Here is a 13,791-nt window from a genome sequence, read left to right as displayed (position 1 = left end):
AGGATGGATCTATACCAACTGTTCGTGATCCAGCTTACGGTCTCTGGAGCGACAGGCCTAACGTTACTGACCACGGCAGAAATGAAATTGACAGTGCGCTCTTTATCACAGCTCATCGAGTCGTTTTACGGATATAAAGTTTACCAGTTTATTTAGCACCCACTGAAAAGGTGTGTATATATTTGTTTACTGTTGTAACGAGTGTTTTGTGTACTTCGCTGTGTATGTTGATGATAATGAAAGGGAGAGAGAGAGAGTGAGTTTATGGATAAGACTTTAAACACTCATTTTCAGTCAATCTCATGTTAATCTTGAGTACCTATAGAGTAGTATTGCATCCTTCAAATCTTCAAAAAGTCTTTAGTTTTATTATATTTATAAAAGAAAGATAGGCTGTACCGAATCTTTCCGGAAAAAAACGAGCGGCTGGAGGCGGGCCGTGTGGGCGAAGCTAAAGCTGTGCTTACGCGCCGAGCTAACAACACACAGAGACATTTGAAGCAGTTTTACTCACCGCCCGGTTCCAACACATGACTGCGAACCTTTATCATTGGGACTGCTCGATCCTTAAGCATTAGACGATCTGCAAATCCGTCGATCTGGGCTTTGTTTATAAAACAATCATCGTCGAAATGCAGGAAACAAACAGTCTTGCACAACTCCGTTGATGCTCTGAAAAAACAAACTCCATCCACTGGTCCCTTAACGTCGGGTTCTTTGGGAATCTGTGCAGGGTTGTCTTGCCCTGGCAACCAAAAACACACTTTGGTGACATTGACTTCCCTAAAGCCGAGCAGAGGAGCGCTTTGATGGGCGAACTGCTTTGGCTCTCTTCTCTCTCTGGTCTACGGATGCCTTTCCGGCAGAAGTGCCCTTAGGACCCATACAAGGAAATTACGCCCCAGCTGACGTCACACAGACCCATACTCGAAAAAAACGTTCCGAAACTTGTGACAAACCGGAAGGACAATTTTTGGCACAGAAATACTCCTTCAAACATACAATTTAATTTTTGAAACTTTGTCCATGTTTAGCATGGGAATCCAACTCTTTAACAGTGTAAAAAACTCAGTATGCATGAAATAGCATTTTTATTCATATATAAACATTGCTCAATTACCATTGAAAATCTCACCTAAATGTTTGCTCACTCAGTGTATTTGTGTTTTTATATTGGGATAATTTTGTTATGATCGCAGAAGATAGCTTGTTTTGTATGTAATAATTTCACAGTTAATCTCCAAATTAATGTAGAAACAGCATAAAGACAGTATATTTCAAATAATTGTTTAATGGCATCTTTTTATGAATGAAGTGTTATTTGATTCTGATGTCACTGCTGCATCCACATGTGGATCCCAAACGTGTCCCATTTTCTCTTAACATTAATTTAAGACTTTATTTAACTTATTTAAGACTGCTCTCATGAGGGAGCGAAAGCACGAAAGAGAAGTCGATTCTGGCGTGCATCGTTCTGTGCGTCGTGTGTCAGCATCACAGACAGTGCATTCTCTTTTGTATTTTCACCGCTTGCATGGTTTAAAAGCATTGGCATGAAGAAGAACGTGATTATTTAATGTAACGCTAGCCAAAGGATGACCGAAAAAGCCGGATGCTGCTTTAATTGCGTTAAATATTTTTAACGCGTTAAACTGAAAAACATTAATCGCACGCATCACCGTTGACCGCAGCACAGACATAACCGATGTGTTTATGTGAATAAGCGGCAAGACGGACGTTGTGACAATGTTTTCGTGTGTATTTGACCGTAAGCGCAAAAATGAAAAATAGGCAGCTTTATGTGGACGCACTGGGAATGAGACACAGGAATAAAATCACGCGCAAGCGCAACCTCCGCAATTCAACGCCGGAAACTTATGATTTGCATTTTTATTATAAATTTGTGTGCATTATTGGTTGTTATTAGAGACTTCCGACGATCCGAGATTGATGGTAAAAAAAAAATTCGTACACATTTTAGCAATAGAGTTTTTACATGGCACCCCTGCTCTCGCCAGAAGGCACCCCAGGGTGCCGCGGTACCCCGGTTGGGAAACGCTGCTCTAAACGGCGACTAAATGGTCACATATTGCAACCTTTTTTAAGAGAGAGCTGCCATTTCTGCCGTATACGAGAAACATCACACGGCAAACGAAAGCAGAATAAAACCACACTACTCGTCTGAGCTGCGCAGCGTTAACAGTTTATTTACATTTACATTGTCATTTAGCAGACGCTTTTATCCAAAGTGACTTACAAATTAGGACTAAATTAAGCGAGTCATCATGAAGAGGCAAAAACAACGCAAGAAGTGCTCAAAATACGCAGTTCAGGCATTATTCAGAGTAGCATAAGCCCGATAAGTGAGGTTTTAAAGGTAAAGGGAAGTGTTTTTTTTGTTTGTTTTTTTTTAGGTTAAGTGCTCACGGAAGAGATGGGTTTTCAGCTGTCTTTTGAATGTTGTCAGGGATTCTGCATTCCGGATGACGGTGGGGAGAGCATTCCACCAGCATGGAACTGTGAATGAGAATGTTCTGGAAAGTGATTTTGTGGCTTTCTGTGATGGAACCACGAGACGTCGCTTGTTGACCGATCGTACGCTTCTGGTAGGGATGTAGACTCGTAGGAGTGAGTGAAAGTAGGAGGGAGCTGAGCCTGTGATAGATCTGTAAGCAAGCGTCAATGCCTTGAACTTGATGCGAGCAGCGAGAGGTAGCCAGTGCAGAGAGATGAACAGAGGAGTGACGTGGGCCCTCTTGGGCTCGTTGAAGACAAGACGAGCTGCAGCGTTCTGAATCATCTGTAGAGGTTTAGTTGCACATGAAGGAAGTCCAGCCAGAAGAGCATTGCAGTAGTCAAGCCTAGAAATGACCAGGGTCTGGACGAGAAGTTGTGTGGCATGCTCAGTAAGGAAAGGCCTGATCTTCCTGATGTTGTGCAGTGCAAACCTGCATGATCGAGCTGTCTGTGAAATGTGATCTGTAAAGGTCAGCTGGTCATCCAAGATTTCTGACCGACCTTGATGGGGTGGTTGATGATGATTCTAGCTGGATAGTGAAGTCGTGCTGTAGAGACGGATTGGCAGGTAGGACGAGAAGCTCAGTCTTTGCCAGGTTGAGCTGCAGGGGATGTTCCTTCATCCATGTCGAGATGTCCACCAGACAGCTTGAGATCCGTGCAGCTACTGTGGGATCATCTGGTTGAAATGAGAGGAAGAGCTGTGTGTCATCAGCATAGCAGTGGTAGGAGAAGCCATGTGCCTGTATGATGTGTCCCAGTGATGTGGTGTTGATGGAGAAGAGGAGGGGACCAAGAACTGAACCCTGGGGAACCCCTGTGGTCAGTTGATGTGCTCTGGATACCTCGCCTCTCCATGCGACCCTGAAGGACCTACCTGTGAGATAAGACTCGAACCAGTGGAGTGAAGTTCCTGTGATGCCCAGCGATGAGAGGCTGGACATAAGGATCTGATGATTCACAGTGTCGAAGGTAGCAGGATTCAAGATTCAAGCTTTATTTGTCATTGCATAAATACAGTGTATTGACACAACGAAACTACAAGTGCTACTCTAGATCAGTGCTTTTAAAAGATAAATAATTAATAAAATAAATAAAATAAAATGCGCTAATTAATATATGTATATTAAACAAACAAACATCCCCCATCCCTTTCATACATTGCACTCTCACTTTTCCTCTCCCCACACACTCCCACACATGTGTAAAATAGCAGCAATTTTCAGCATAGCAGCAAGTTTCAGCAAAATAAAATACAAATAGATTATTTGCCAATGAGATCATCCCTAGAGGTAATATAATGTTTCACAGGGTTAATTTTATGTTCAGTGAACGTATTGCCCAGGGGAAAAAACGATTTGTTAATCTAGCAGTGCGAGCTTTCATTGACCTATAGCGTCTGCCAGAGGGAAGCAGGTTGAACAGGAGGTGAGCGGGGTGTGTAATGTCTTTAACAATGGATCTGGTCCGGTTGAGGCAGCGTGAGTTGGCAAGCTCTTCCAGGGAAGGAAGAGGACAACCTATGGTCTTTTGGGCTGAGCCTATGACCCTCTGCAGAGCCCTCCTGTCTGCCACCGAACATCCCGCATACCATGCTGTAATGCAAAAAGTACACTTTCAATGATTGACCGGTTAAAGGACACCAGCAGCTTCTGTTCAAGATGGTTTTTCCTGAGAATCCTCAGGAAATGTAGTCGCTACTGGGCCTTTTTTGTGATTGCTTTAGTGTTTGTGGACCAAGAGAGATCTTCAGAAATGTTTACTCCCAAGAATTTAAAAGATGAGACCCTATCCACACATTCACCATTCAAGAGGAGTGGGGCGTGGGCTGTGCTGTTTCGTCTGAAGTCTATGATGATTTCTTTGGTTTTTATTGTGTTCAGCAATAGGTTGTTTGATGAGCACCAGGTTAACAGTTGCTGGACCTCGTCTCTGTACTCTGTCTCATCACCACCTGAAATGAGACCGACCACCGTGGTGTCATCTGCAAATTTTATGATAAGGTTGGAAGGGTGGGAGGGGGAGCAGTCAGAAGTGTAGAGTGTGTACAAGAGTGGGCTCAGCACACAGCCTTGGGGGGAGCCAGTGCTAAGTGTAAGGGGGGAGGAGAGATGGTGACCAAGTCTCACTTGTTGTAGTCTGTTGGAGAGAAAGTCTTTATCCAAGCACAGGTGGAGGGGGGGAGGTGTAAGCCCAAAAGTTTTTTAATCAGAATGTCCGGGATTATAGTGTTGAAGGCTGAGCTAAAATCTATGAAGAGTAGTCTTGCATAGCTGCCTGAGTGTTCGAGGTGGCTCAGCGTAGCGTGGAGGGTGATGGCTATGGCATCCTCAGTAGAGCGGTTTGCCCTATAGGCAAACTGGTGAGGGTCGAATGATGGTGGGAGACAGGCCTTGATGTGCTGGGCAACCAGCCTTTCCAAACACTTCATTACCAGTGATGTTAGTGCGATGGGCCTAAAGTCATTCAGGCTTTTCCGTGCTGATGTTTTTGGAACTGGGATGATGGTGGTGGATTTCCAGCAAGATGGAACGATGGCTCGGGTCAGAGAGATGTTGAAGATCTTGGTTAAAATCCCCGTCAGTTGGTCTGCACAGGCCCTGAGTACTTTCCCTGGTACTCCATCGGGTCCAGCCGCCTTCCTTGGGTTCACTTCCCTTAGTGCTCTCCTCACCTGATGTTCCTGGAGGGATAGCGAAGTGCTAGTGAAGGCTGGGGGAGGAGCTGATTGACCATTCACCTCAAACCGGGCAAAGAAACTGTTTAATTCCTCTGCCATTTTTGCATCAGGGTTATTAGATGTAATGTTGTGGCCCTTGTAGTTGGAGATATATTGTAGTCCCTGCCACACTTGACGTGGGTTGTTATCCATGATGTGTCCCTCAATTTTCCTTTTGTATGCTACCTTAGCATCCCTGGTGCCCTTCCTTAAGTTAGCTCTGGCTGAGCTGTACTGTGCCCTATCCCCTGACCTGAATGCTGTGTTGCGATCCCTGATAAGGTGCCGCACTTCACTTGTCATCCATGGTTTCTCATTTGGGAAAACCCTGATCCGTTTAGTGACGGTGACATTTACAGTACAAAATGTGATGTAGGATAGGACAGACTCTGTATACTCCCTCCACATCCAGGCTCTCAAATAGACTCCACTCTGTAGTTGAAAAGCAGTCTTGGAGCTGGGAGAGGGCATCCACTGGCCAGGTGTTGATCGTCCTAATGGTGGGCTTATTTTTCCTGATGTAAGGGGTGTAGGCTGGTATAAGGTGCAGAGAGAGGTGGTCTGACAGGCCAATGTGTGGCTGGGGCACTGCTCTGTATGCATGCTTAATATTGCAGTAAACATGATCGAGTGTGCTGTTCTCCCTGGTGGCACACTTCACATATTGGGTGAATTTAGGGAGGACAGCTTTTAAACATGCCCGGTTAAAATCTCCAGCTACTATATGTACCCCATCTGGGTGCGAATGCTGCTGTTTACTTATGCACCCATGAAGATAGCTGAGGGCTACGTTAACGTTAGCATCTGGAGGGATGTACACGGCCGTGATGGTTACTACGGTTATCTCTCTGGGTAAGTAAAAGGGGCGGCAGATGACAGTTAATGCCTCGAGATGGGGGGAACAATATTTATATGTTACATGGCTTTGTGAACACCAGTCATTATTAATATAGATACATAGTCCGCCTCCTCTGTCCTTACCGGAGTCACTGTTCCTGTCGAGTCGGTGGATGGTGCGGCCTGCTAGCTGCACGGCGTTATCGGGGATAGCAGGGTGGAGCCAGGTTTCAGACAAGATCATCACACAGCAATCCCGGGCAAAGTTATTAGTTGCTATTCGCAGTTCCAGGTCATCCATTTTGTGCACAATGGATCTTACATTTGTAAGAAAAACACTAGGAAGAGGGGGCTTGTGTGGATGCTTCTTTAGCCGCAATAGTAGGCCGGCTCTACATCCTCGCTTCTGTTTCCTGTTCCTCCGCCGTCGTCGTCGCTGCCTGCAGGAGCCTGTGACGATCCACGGAGACCCGGAAGCCCTCGATATTTCGAGCGGTATGTTATGTGCTTGTTGAAAATAGTCCGTGACTGGAACATTACTTCGTAAACCGATGCTGATCAGGTTAGTGCGACTATATACACATTGTGCTTGGCAGAGTTTGCCATATATTTGCCAAGTAATTCCTACTAAACATACTAAAAAGCACCGAATTAGATAGCTCAGAGCCGCTGCACTCACGCGCGCCGCCATCTTGGATCAGAGAATGAGGACTGAAGATTTGGAAGCAGCTTTTGCGATCCGTAGGGCTTCTGTGACCGACAGTAATGCAGTCTCAGTTGAATGCCCTTTCTTGAAGCCAGATTGGTTGACATCCAGCTGGTTGTTTAGAGACAAGAAGGATGTTACTTGGTTGAAAACAGCTCTTTCAAGTGTTTTCGCAATGAATGGTAGGATAGAGATAGGTCTGTAATTCTCTACAGATGATGTGTTTAGTGTTGGTTTTTTAAGCAGTGTAACCCGAGCCTGCTTGAATGCTCTAGGGAAAGTGCCAGTATGTAGGATGAGTTGATGATGTGTGTGAGTGTTGGTAGAAGTGTGGGAGAGATGGCTTGTAGAAGGTGTGAGGGGATGGGGTCTAGAGGGCAGGTGGTAGGATGACTGGAGAGGAGAAGTGTAGATGCTTCTTCCTCGGTTAGCGGAGAAAAGGAGGACAGAGGGATATTGGCTGTGGAAGGGGTCAGACTGGGTTCCTGTGTGTGTGGAGCTGAGAACTGACTGCTGATAGTTGTTGTTTTGTTGAAGAAGTTCGCAAAATCGTCAGCAGTTAAAGAGGAGGCGGGTGGTGGTGGAGGTGGACAGAGGAGAGAGTTGAATGTCTTGAAGAGTGATCCTGTGTTGGAGGAGCTGTTGATCTTGTTGTGGAAGTATGAAGATTTTGCAGCATGAACATCAACAGAAAATGAAGAGAGGAGAGATTTATACATACTCAGGTCAGATGTGTCTTTTGATTTGCGCCATTTCCTCTCCGCTGCCCTGAGTTCAGTCCGGTGTTCACGAAGAACCTCAGACAACCAGGGGTTGGAGGGAGTAGCGCGTGCTGGCCTGGAGGAGAGAGGGCAGATATTGTCTAGAGAAGAGTTTAGAGTGGAGCATAAGGTATCCGTTGCGGTATTCACATCCAGAGATGAGAATTGTGAGGGTGGGGGAAGAGAAGATGACACGGCAGAGGAAAGATGGGAGGGAGAAAGTGAGCGCAGGTTTAGCCTGAAAGTGACTGGTGGGGGGGTTGGAGGTGCAGGGGTAGGGGTAGAGAGTTGTAGACTGAAAGAAATGAGGAAATGATCTGAAACATGGAGAGGTCTCACCAAAATGTTGTCTGTGATGCAGTTGCGTGTGTAAACCAGGTCCAGTTGGTTGCCTGATTTGTGAGTTCCTGTAGTGATGAGTCATTTGAGATCGAAAGAGGCTAGGAGAGAGATGAAGTCTGTTGCATGCGGCTTTTCGAGATGAATGTTGAAGTCACCAAAGACTAGAAGTGGGGTGCCGTCCTCAGGGAAAGAGGACAGCAGCGCATCCAGCTCCTCTACGAAGTTACCCAGCTGACCTGGGGGGCGATAAATGACTACAATATGGATCTTATTGGGAGTTGTAAGTGTAATAGCATGATATTCAAATGAGTTGTTGTTGCATAGAGAAGAGAGCGCTGAGTATTTCCAATTGTTAGAAATGAGAAGCCCTGTACCCCCACCCCTCCCAGATTGGCGAGGGGAGTGAGAGAAGGAGAAATTGCTAGAGAGAGCAGCGGGAGTTGCTGAGTCTTCTGGAAGAATCCAGGTCTCAGTCAAGCCCAGAATGAGATGCAAAGGCTGGAATAAAGTGAGCTTTATTGACTGCTGACTGACAATTCCATAGACCCATGGAAAGAGAGAGAGGTGTGTGTGAGGATGAGAAAATGGGACGCAGATTAGCAGTATTGCGATGCCTTTTGCGCGTGATGAAAGGGCGTTGCCGAGAGATAACAGGAATGTATTGAAAGCACATGTTGAGTAAGGTGAAAAATAAGATAAAAAGTGGGAAGGGAAAGGGAAAAGGAGATACTTAAGTGCCTTTCTGGTGTCCTTGCTCGGTGGAGTCGCGCAGGTAGAGTCGCTGGTCTTTACCCGAGTCAGTCTTCACACGAGGAGGCTGAACACGAGAGCTGAACGATTCCGCTGACGCTTCAGCGACAGCGCGCAAATTACATAGATATAGATATAATGCTATCACCGCTTGAGTGAGGACAGCTGTCTCGGTCTGGCAATTAAGTCAATAAAGCAAAAATGGGCCAAATCGAAACTAGCTAGGAGCCAATACTTAAGTGCAATTAAACTGCAATAATAATTTTCACCCGCGGCTGTTTATTAATGTAGCAACGCGTCTAAATAAAATACAGAATTATGTGAAGTTAAAAATGAAAAATAAGCAGAGAATCAAAGATAGGCTTACCTTAAGTCAAATACAACACTGAAATAACAGGAGAGCTGAGTATTCTGAAAAACCACTTGCGCGCTCTTGCCATGCGTTCTCTATGCTGACCGCTGGTCCTGAAGTAATGACCTGAAACTCTTCTATTTATATCTATTCTTACAGTTGCTGTCTCGGTCCGGCAATTAAGTCAATAAAGCGAAAATGGGCCAAATCGAAACTAGCTAGGAGCCAATACTTAAAGGTGATCTAAGTAACTTTTTTACCTTAACTGAACAGCTTCGGAGTCATTGGAATGGTTAGATAACTTATTTCGGGTTGAATGGTGATCGTTTCGCACCCCCCTGGTGCCCGTGAGCGGAAAATCCGCACTTGCAACTTTGAGCCGGCGGGCCGCCGGCCGCCACGTCAGGAAGTATCGCGTGATATCAGGTCTCGCGATGTAAACAATTGCTTTACGGCCAAAAGAAATCTGCTAAAATGCTGTCATTACTGCGCTCCCTCACGCTGTTCGAACCCGAATGAAGAAGACGTTTTAAAGAATGGCCCATCTGCTTTGATGTCGTTGATCTACTAGCCTCTGGTGTCTGACAATCGCCAATGGGTTTTTACAACAGTGTTGTCAAATATATATTCCGAAGCTGCGGGGGGAGCTCTAGAGAGAAACCTGCGAGCAAAAAGCGAGAATACAGCGAAGAAATCACGAAACTACTGAGCCCTGCTTTAAGTGCAATTAAACTGCAATAATAATTTTCACACGTGGCTGTTTATTAATGTAGCAACGCGTCTAAATAAAATAAAGAATTATGTGAAGTTAAAAATGAAAAATAAGCAGAGAATCAAAGATAGGCTTACCTTAAGTCAAATACAACACTGAAATAACAGGAGAGCTGAGTGCACTCCATTAAATCTGCATATAGCGCGGGAATTGAAGATCGGATTTAAATCCGTTTCGCAAAAACACATTTATGTGATCAGGTGTAAATGGAATCATTTTGATAAATCAGATAGCTATCCGATCTGAGAAAACGCATGAAGTGGCCAGGTGTAAACAGCCCCCTAGACAGCGGTTTACTCGTGGGCCAATCTCGATCACGCAACAACATTACTACACTACGGAAGCCCTGAAACGCAACATAAAAAAATAAATAATAATAATTCTAGTTAAAAAAAAAAAAAAAAATAATTCTAGTAGGCCTACTTAAAAAAAATTAAAAAAAAAAATTCTAGTATTTCGAGATTAAAGTCGAAACGTTTCGAGAATAAAGTCGAAACGTTTAGAGAATACAGTCTTCTATAGAAGTTGCGTGTGTGTGCATTCATAACGGCGCGCGTCCACTGGTGTTTCCAATTCTGAATTTTGTGTGTGTGTGTCTGTGTAAATAAATGCACTTGTGAAGTCGAACTGCCTCGGACATGGATCTACACAAAATAGTAGCTTTTTACTTTTATCTGGTCTTTCAACAAAAAGAAAATTCGAGGTGCCAATCTACCAACATGCATTATCATGGCGTCGCCTATAGACGAGCACAGACTCCGCCGGAGTAGGTTCACAATCTGATCGCAACTTTATGTGGCAGTGTTTTTGACTTGTTTTCGTGCTCGTCTATAATAGGCAACACTATCTGGGTCGAGAACACATAACAGTATCCGCGCTGATTCCCTCTTCACCGTTCTGGATACATTTTAGGTGCATCATTCTGTATCCAATCATTTGGCCGGATCCCGTTATTTCCTCAGATATAAAGCTGGCTACCTCCATCCAGTCTGAAAAGTGTTTTCGCCTGTAAAGTCTATTCCGGCGCAGTATATTTTGTAACGTCCTAAAACAAATGGTAATGCCATGTTAGATTAGCACCTTTAAAAATATTACGACTTTATTCTGGTAATGTTTCGACTTTAATCTCGAAACGTTTCGACTTTAATCTCGAAACATTTCGACTTTATTCTCGAAACATTTCGACTTTAATCTCGAAATGATAGCATTTTTTTTTTGACAGATTTATTTTTTTTTTTTGACAGATTTTTTTTTTTTTTTTTTTACGTTGCGGTTCGACTTTAATCTCGAAACGTTTCGACTTTAATCTCGAAATTATAGCTTTTTTTTTTTTTTACATTGCGGTTCAGGGCTTCCGTACTACACAGAGCTGGCAGATCCATTGAGAAAGCATTTTAAAGCTTTACAATAAGGTTTCATTATAGTTCCTGGCACCAAGTTTAAGTCCTGGAAATATATGAAAATGAGGATGTTAATTTTTTAATATCCAAAACTGAAGCCTGCAGTTGAAATACATTTTACTTTTTTTTATGACTATCAGTGTGCATTGAAACAAATCTTTATGTATTTAATTTGCAGGAAGACCTAAACTTCGGGTATTTGAGGAACTGGCAGACATTTGACCAGGTGACCCATGGCCTTGGGCCTGGTTTAATGGGAAGCACATTCTAGTTCAACGTCTCCTGTCTAAAAGTAAAAGAAATTAAAGCACCTAAAAAACCTCTGAGAATGATTAAATGAACTAGTTAAAAGTACAGCAGTTTAATGATACATCTTTGCTCTGAATTTTTTGTGATATGTTGCTGTTTTATAAATTTAATTCACTGGAAATGTTTTGTAATATTTTATTGTTTTATTTTAATATTTTACAATTTTATTGTAATACTGGACTAATATTAAAAGATCGTTCAATAAAAAAATATAGTTTGTGAACTGATTATTTAATCAACGTTTGTTCTTTCATGTTCTTTAATACAAAGAATCTCCACAGCAGTCATTGAATGAAAAGACAGTAACAGCAAGGTAAAACAGGGTTCCAACTTCCTATGCATTTTTCATATTAAAATGCCAAACTGTTGTAAGGGTGGATTAGGGTTCAGGCTGTAGGACTGCTGAATGACTAAAGAAACACTTCTGTCAGGACCAGGGCCGGCGCGTGCACTTCTGCCGCTCTAGGCGAAAAACATTTGTGCCGCCCCTAGGGCTGGTCCGAATACCATTTTTTGAGCTTCGAAGCTTCGGTAGTAATGAACATCGAATATTCAAAGCTTCGAGAGGGTGCTGAACATCTTCTCTAAAAAAGGCAGGAATCTCTATGTGTCTATAGCCTATGTCCGTTTGCATTTTGATAATTTCGAGAACCGTTCATCCAATCGACTTCACAAGGGAGTGCAGTGTAGCATTCGGTGGTGCAATATAGATGGACACGCGAGACACGACACGTTCAGAATTAATAAACTTTTAGTAAACTACAGAACACCGCGAGCGGGAAGCGGCGCACCTCAAGCGGGCAGGGCTTATATACTTGACGCGCGCTGCACTAGCAATATAAAACGCACACACACGTCTAAATTAAGCAATACTTTAAGGTAGTCTATATTTTTCTGACTAACAAATTACTGACACAGTAAAGGGTAGATTTAAATTAAGAAAAACAACATTTCAATAAAGAAAAACAAAATTTCAATAAAGAAAAAAACTAAATGTAAAATTTAAATAAAGAAAAAACGAAATTGAAATAAAGAAAAAACAAAATTTAAAATTGAAATAAAGAAAAAACGAAATTTAAATAAAGTAAAACGAAATTTAAATAAAGAAAAACGAAATTAAGTTAAATTAAAATCGAGATTAATTTAGATTTATAATAACGGGTAAAAAGGCTAATAGCCAGGGGCGTTTCTAGGTTTTAAAAACACCAGGGGCTGAGCCAAAAACATCAGGGGCTGGGTAACAAGATAACATGATTCGATACAGAGAATAATGTATATTTTAGGCCTATATGCAGGGGGGCAGACTGGTTACAAAATTCAGTCCAGGCCATATTACCACACAGACACACACATTCAAATGTGATGTAGTTAGGGGGGTTCTGGGGCATGCTCCCCCGAGAAAATTTTGATTTCTCAGACCTACATATGTGCATTTTAAGGTGTTTGAAGGCCAACATTTTTTGATAACAATAGCTTTAAAAGCATGTCAGTGGGCAGTAGCATAAATTATTTGTCAAGCAGATAACAGATTCTTAAACATGAGAATGAGGATAAATGTTGAAATGAATGATCCACACTATATAATGGAAATGCAAAATGTTTCTGCTTATTGTTGACAATGCCCAATCACATATTCCAAACAGGAATGGCCTTAAATGAGAAATCTTTCAAGAATAATTTTGCATAGATGTAAACAGTAAACTGCATTTGCGTGATTGAAGAGTGCGCGCCGCGAGCAAACGGCTGGCACGACGTAAGTAAGTTCGTTTTTCTGAGTTTTACTGACATATAGCCTGACAACATCTGGTGTGACTGAAGACTGTGCGGCGGTGCTGACTGCGTTATTTTTTTTAAACCGGTGCGGCGCGCGCGCCCCCAAAGTTCATCCGTGAGAAACTTGAAACCGGTGCTTGAACTTGAATTCAGGTGACTCATTAACACTCGCGCTACTGTCCACGCCCTGCTTTCACGGCTCGTGGACTCGTGCTGCTTGCCACTTTGCCTAATAATAATTATCAATAAATTAATTTTTTTGAGATCCGGGGCTATAAAAAAAACATCGTCTAACGACGCGCCTGCTAATAGCCTATATTTTGTTTCTATTGTTATATTTTCCACAATGTCAAAGCAACGCAGCTTAACCCAAAACACAAGCTCAGGCATGCACTTCTGTCCATACAAACTCCGCTGTTCTGCGCTCTAGCCAGAGAACACTCCCGTTGCAGGAACACTTTAGGCCAAGAGGAAGCAAATATATACATATACTATAGGTGGATGTGATCGGGGATTTTGGCTGTGTAACATTTAAAGCCACTTAAATTAACGA

At 43.0% G+C, this 13,791-nt stretch overlaps 2 protein-coding genes across 2 annotated transcripts in view; both read left to right on the top strand.

Annotated features, from left to right (window-relative positions):
- LOC309494322 (uncharacterized protein) overlaps window positions 1-13,791 on the top strand; it is a 243,868-nt gene that overhangs the window by 7,589 nt on the left and 222,488 nt on the right. The window lies entirely within an intron of this gene.
- Window positions 1-13,791, top strand: part of LOC309494460 (uncharacterized protein) — a 310,444-nt gene that overhangs the window by 146,096 nt on the left and 150,557 nt on the right. Inside the window, exon 3 of the mRNA XM_082163833.1 lies at window positions 11,335-11,592. Within this exon, the coding sequence (XP_082019959.1) occupies window positions 11,335-11,344 (10 nt within the window). The 3' untranslated portion in view covers window positions 11,345-11,592. The remainder of the gene's footprint in view (window positions 1-11,334; window positions 11,593-13,791) is intronic.

Source organism: Leuciscus leuciscus (assembly GCF_965113295.1).
Source record: "Leuciscus leuciscus genome assembly, chromosome: 1".
NCBI classification, from domain to species: Eukaryota; Metazoa; Chordata; class Actinopteri; order Cypriniformes; family Leuciscidae; genus Leuciscus; species Leuciscus leuciscus.
Note: the sequence above shows the minus strand (reverse complement) of the source record. Positions and strands in the feature narration are given on the sequence as shown.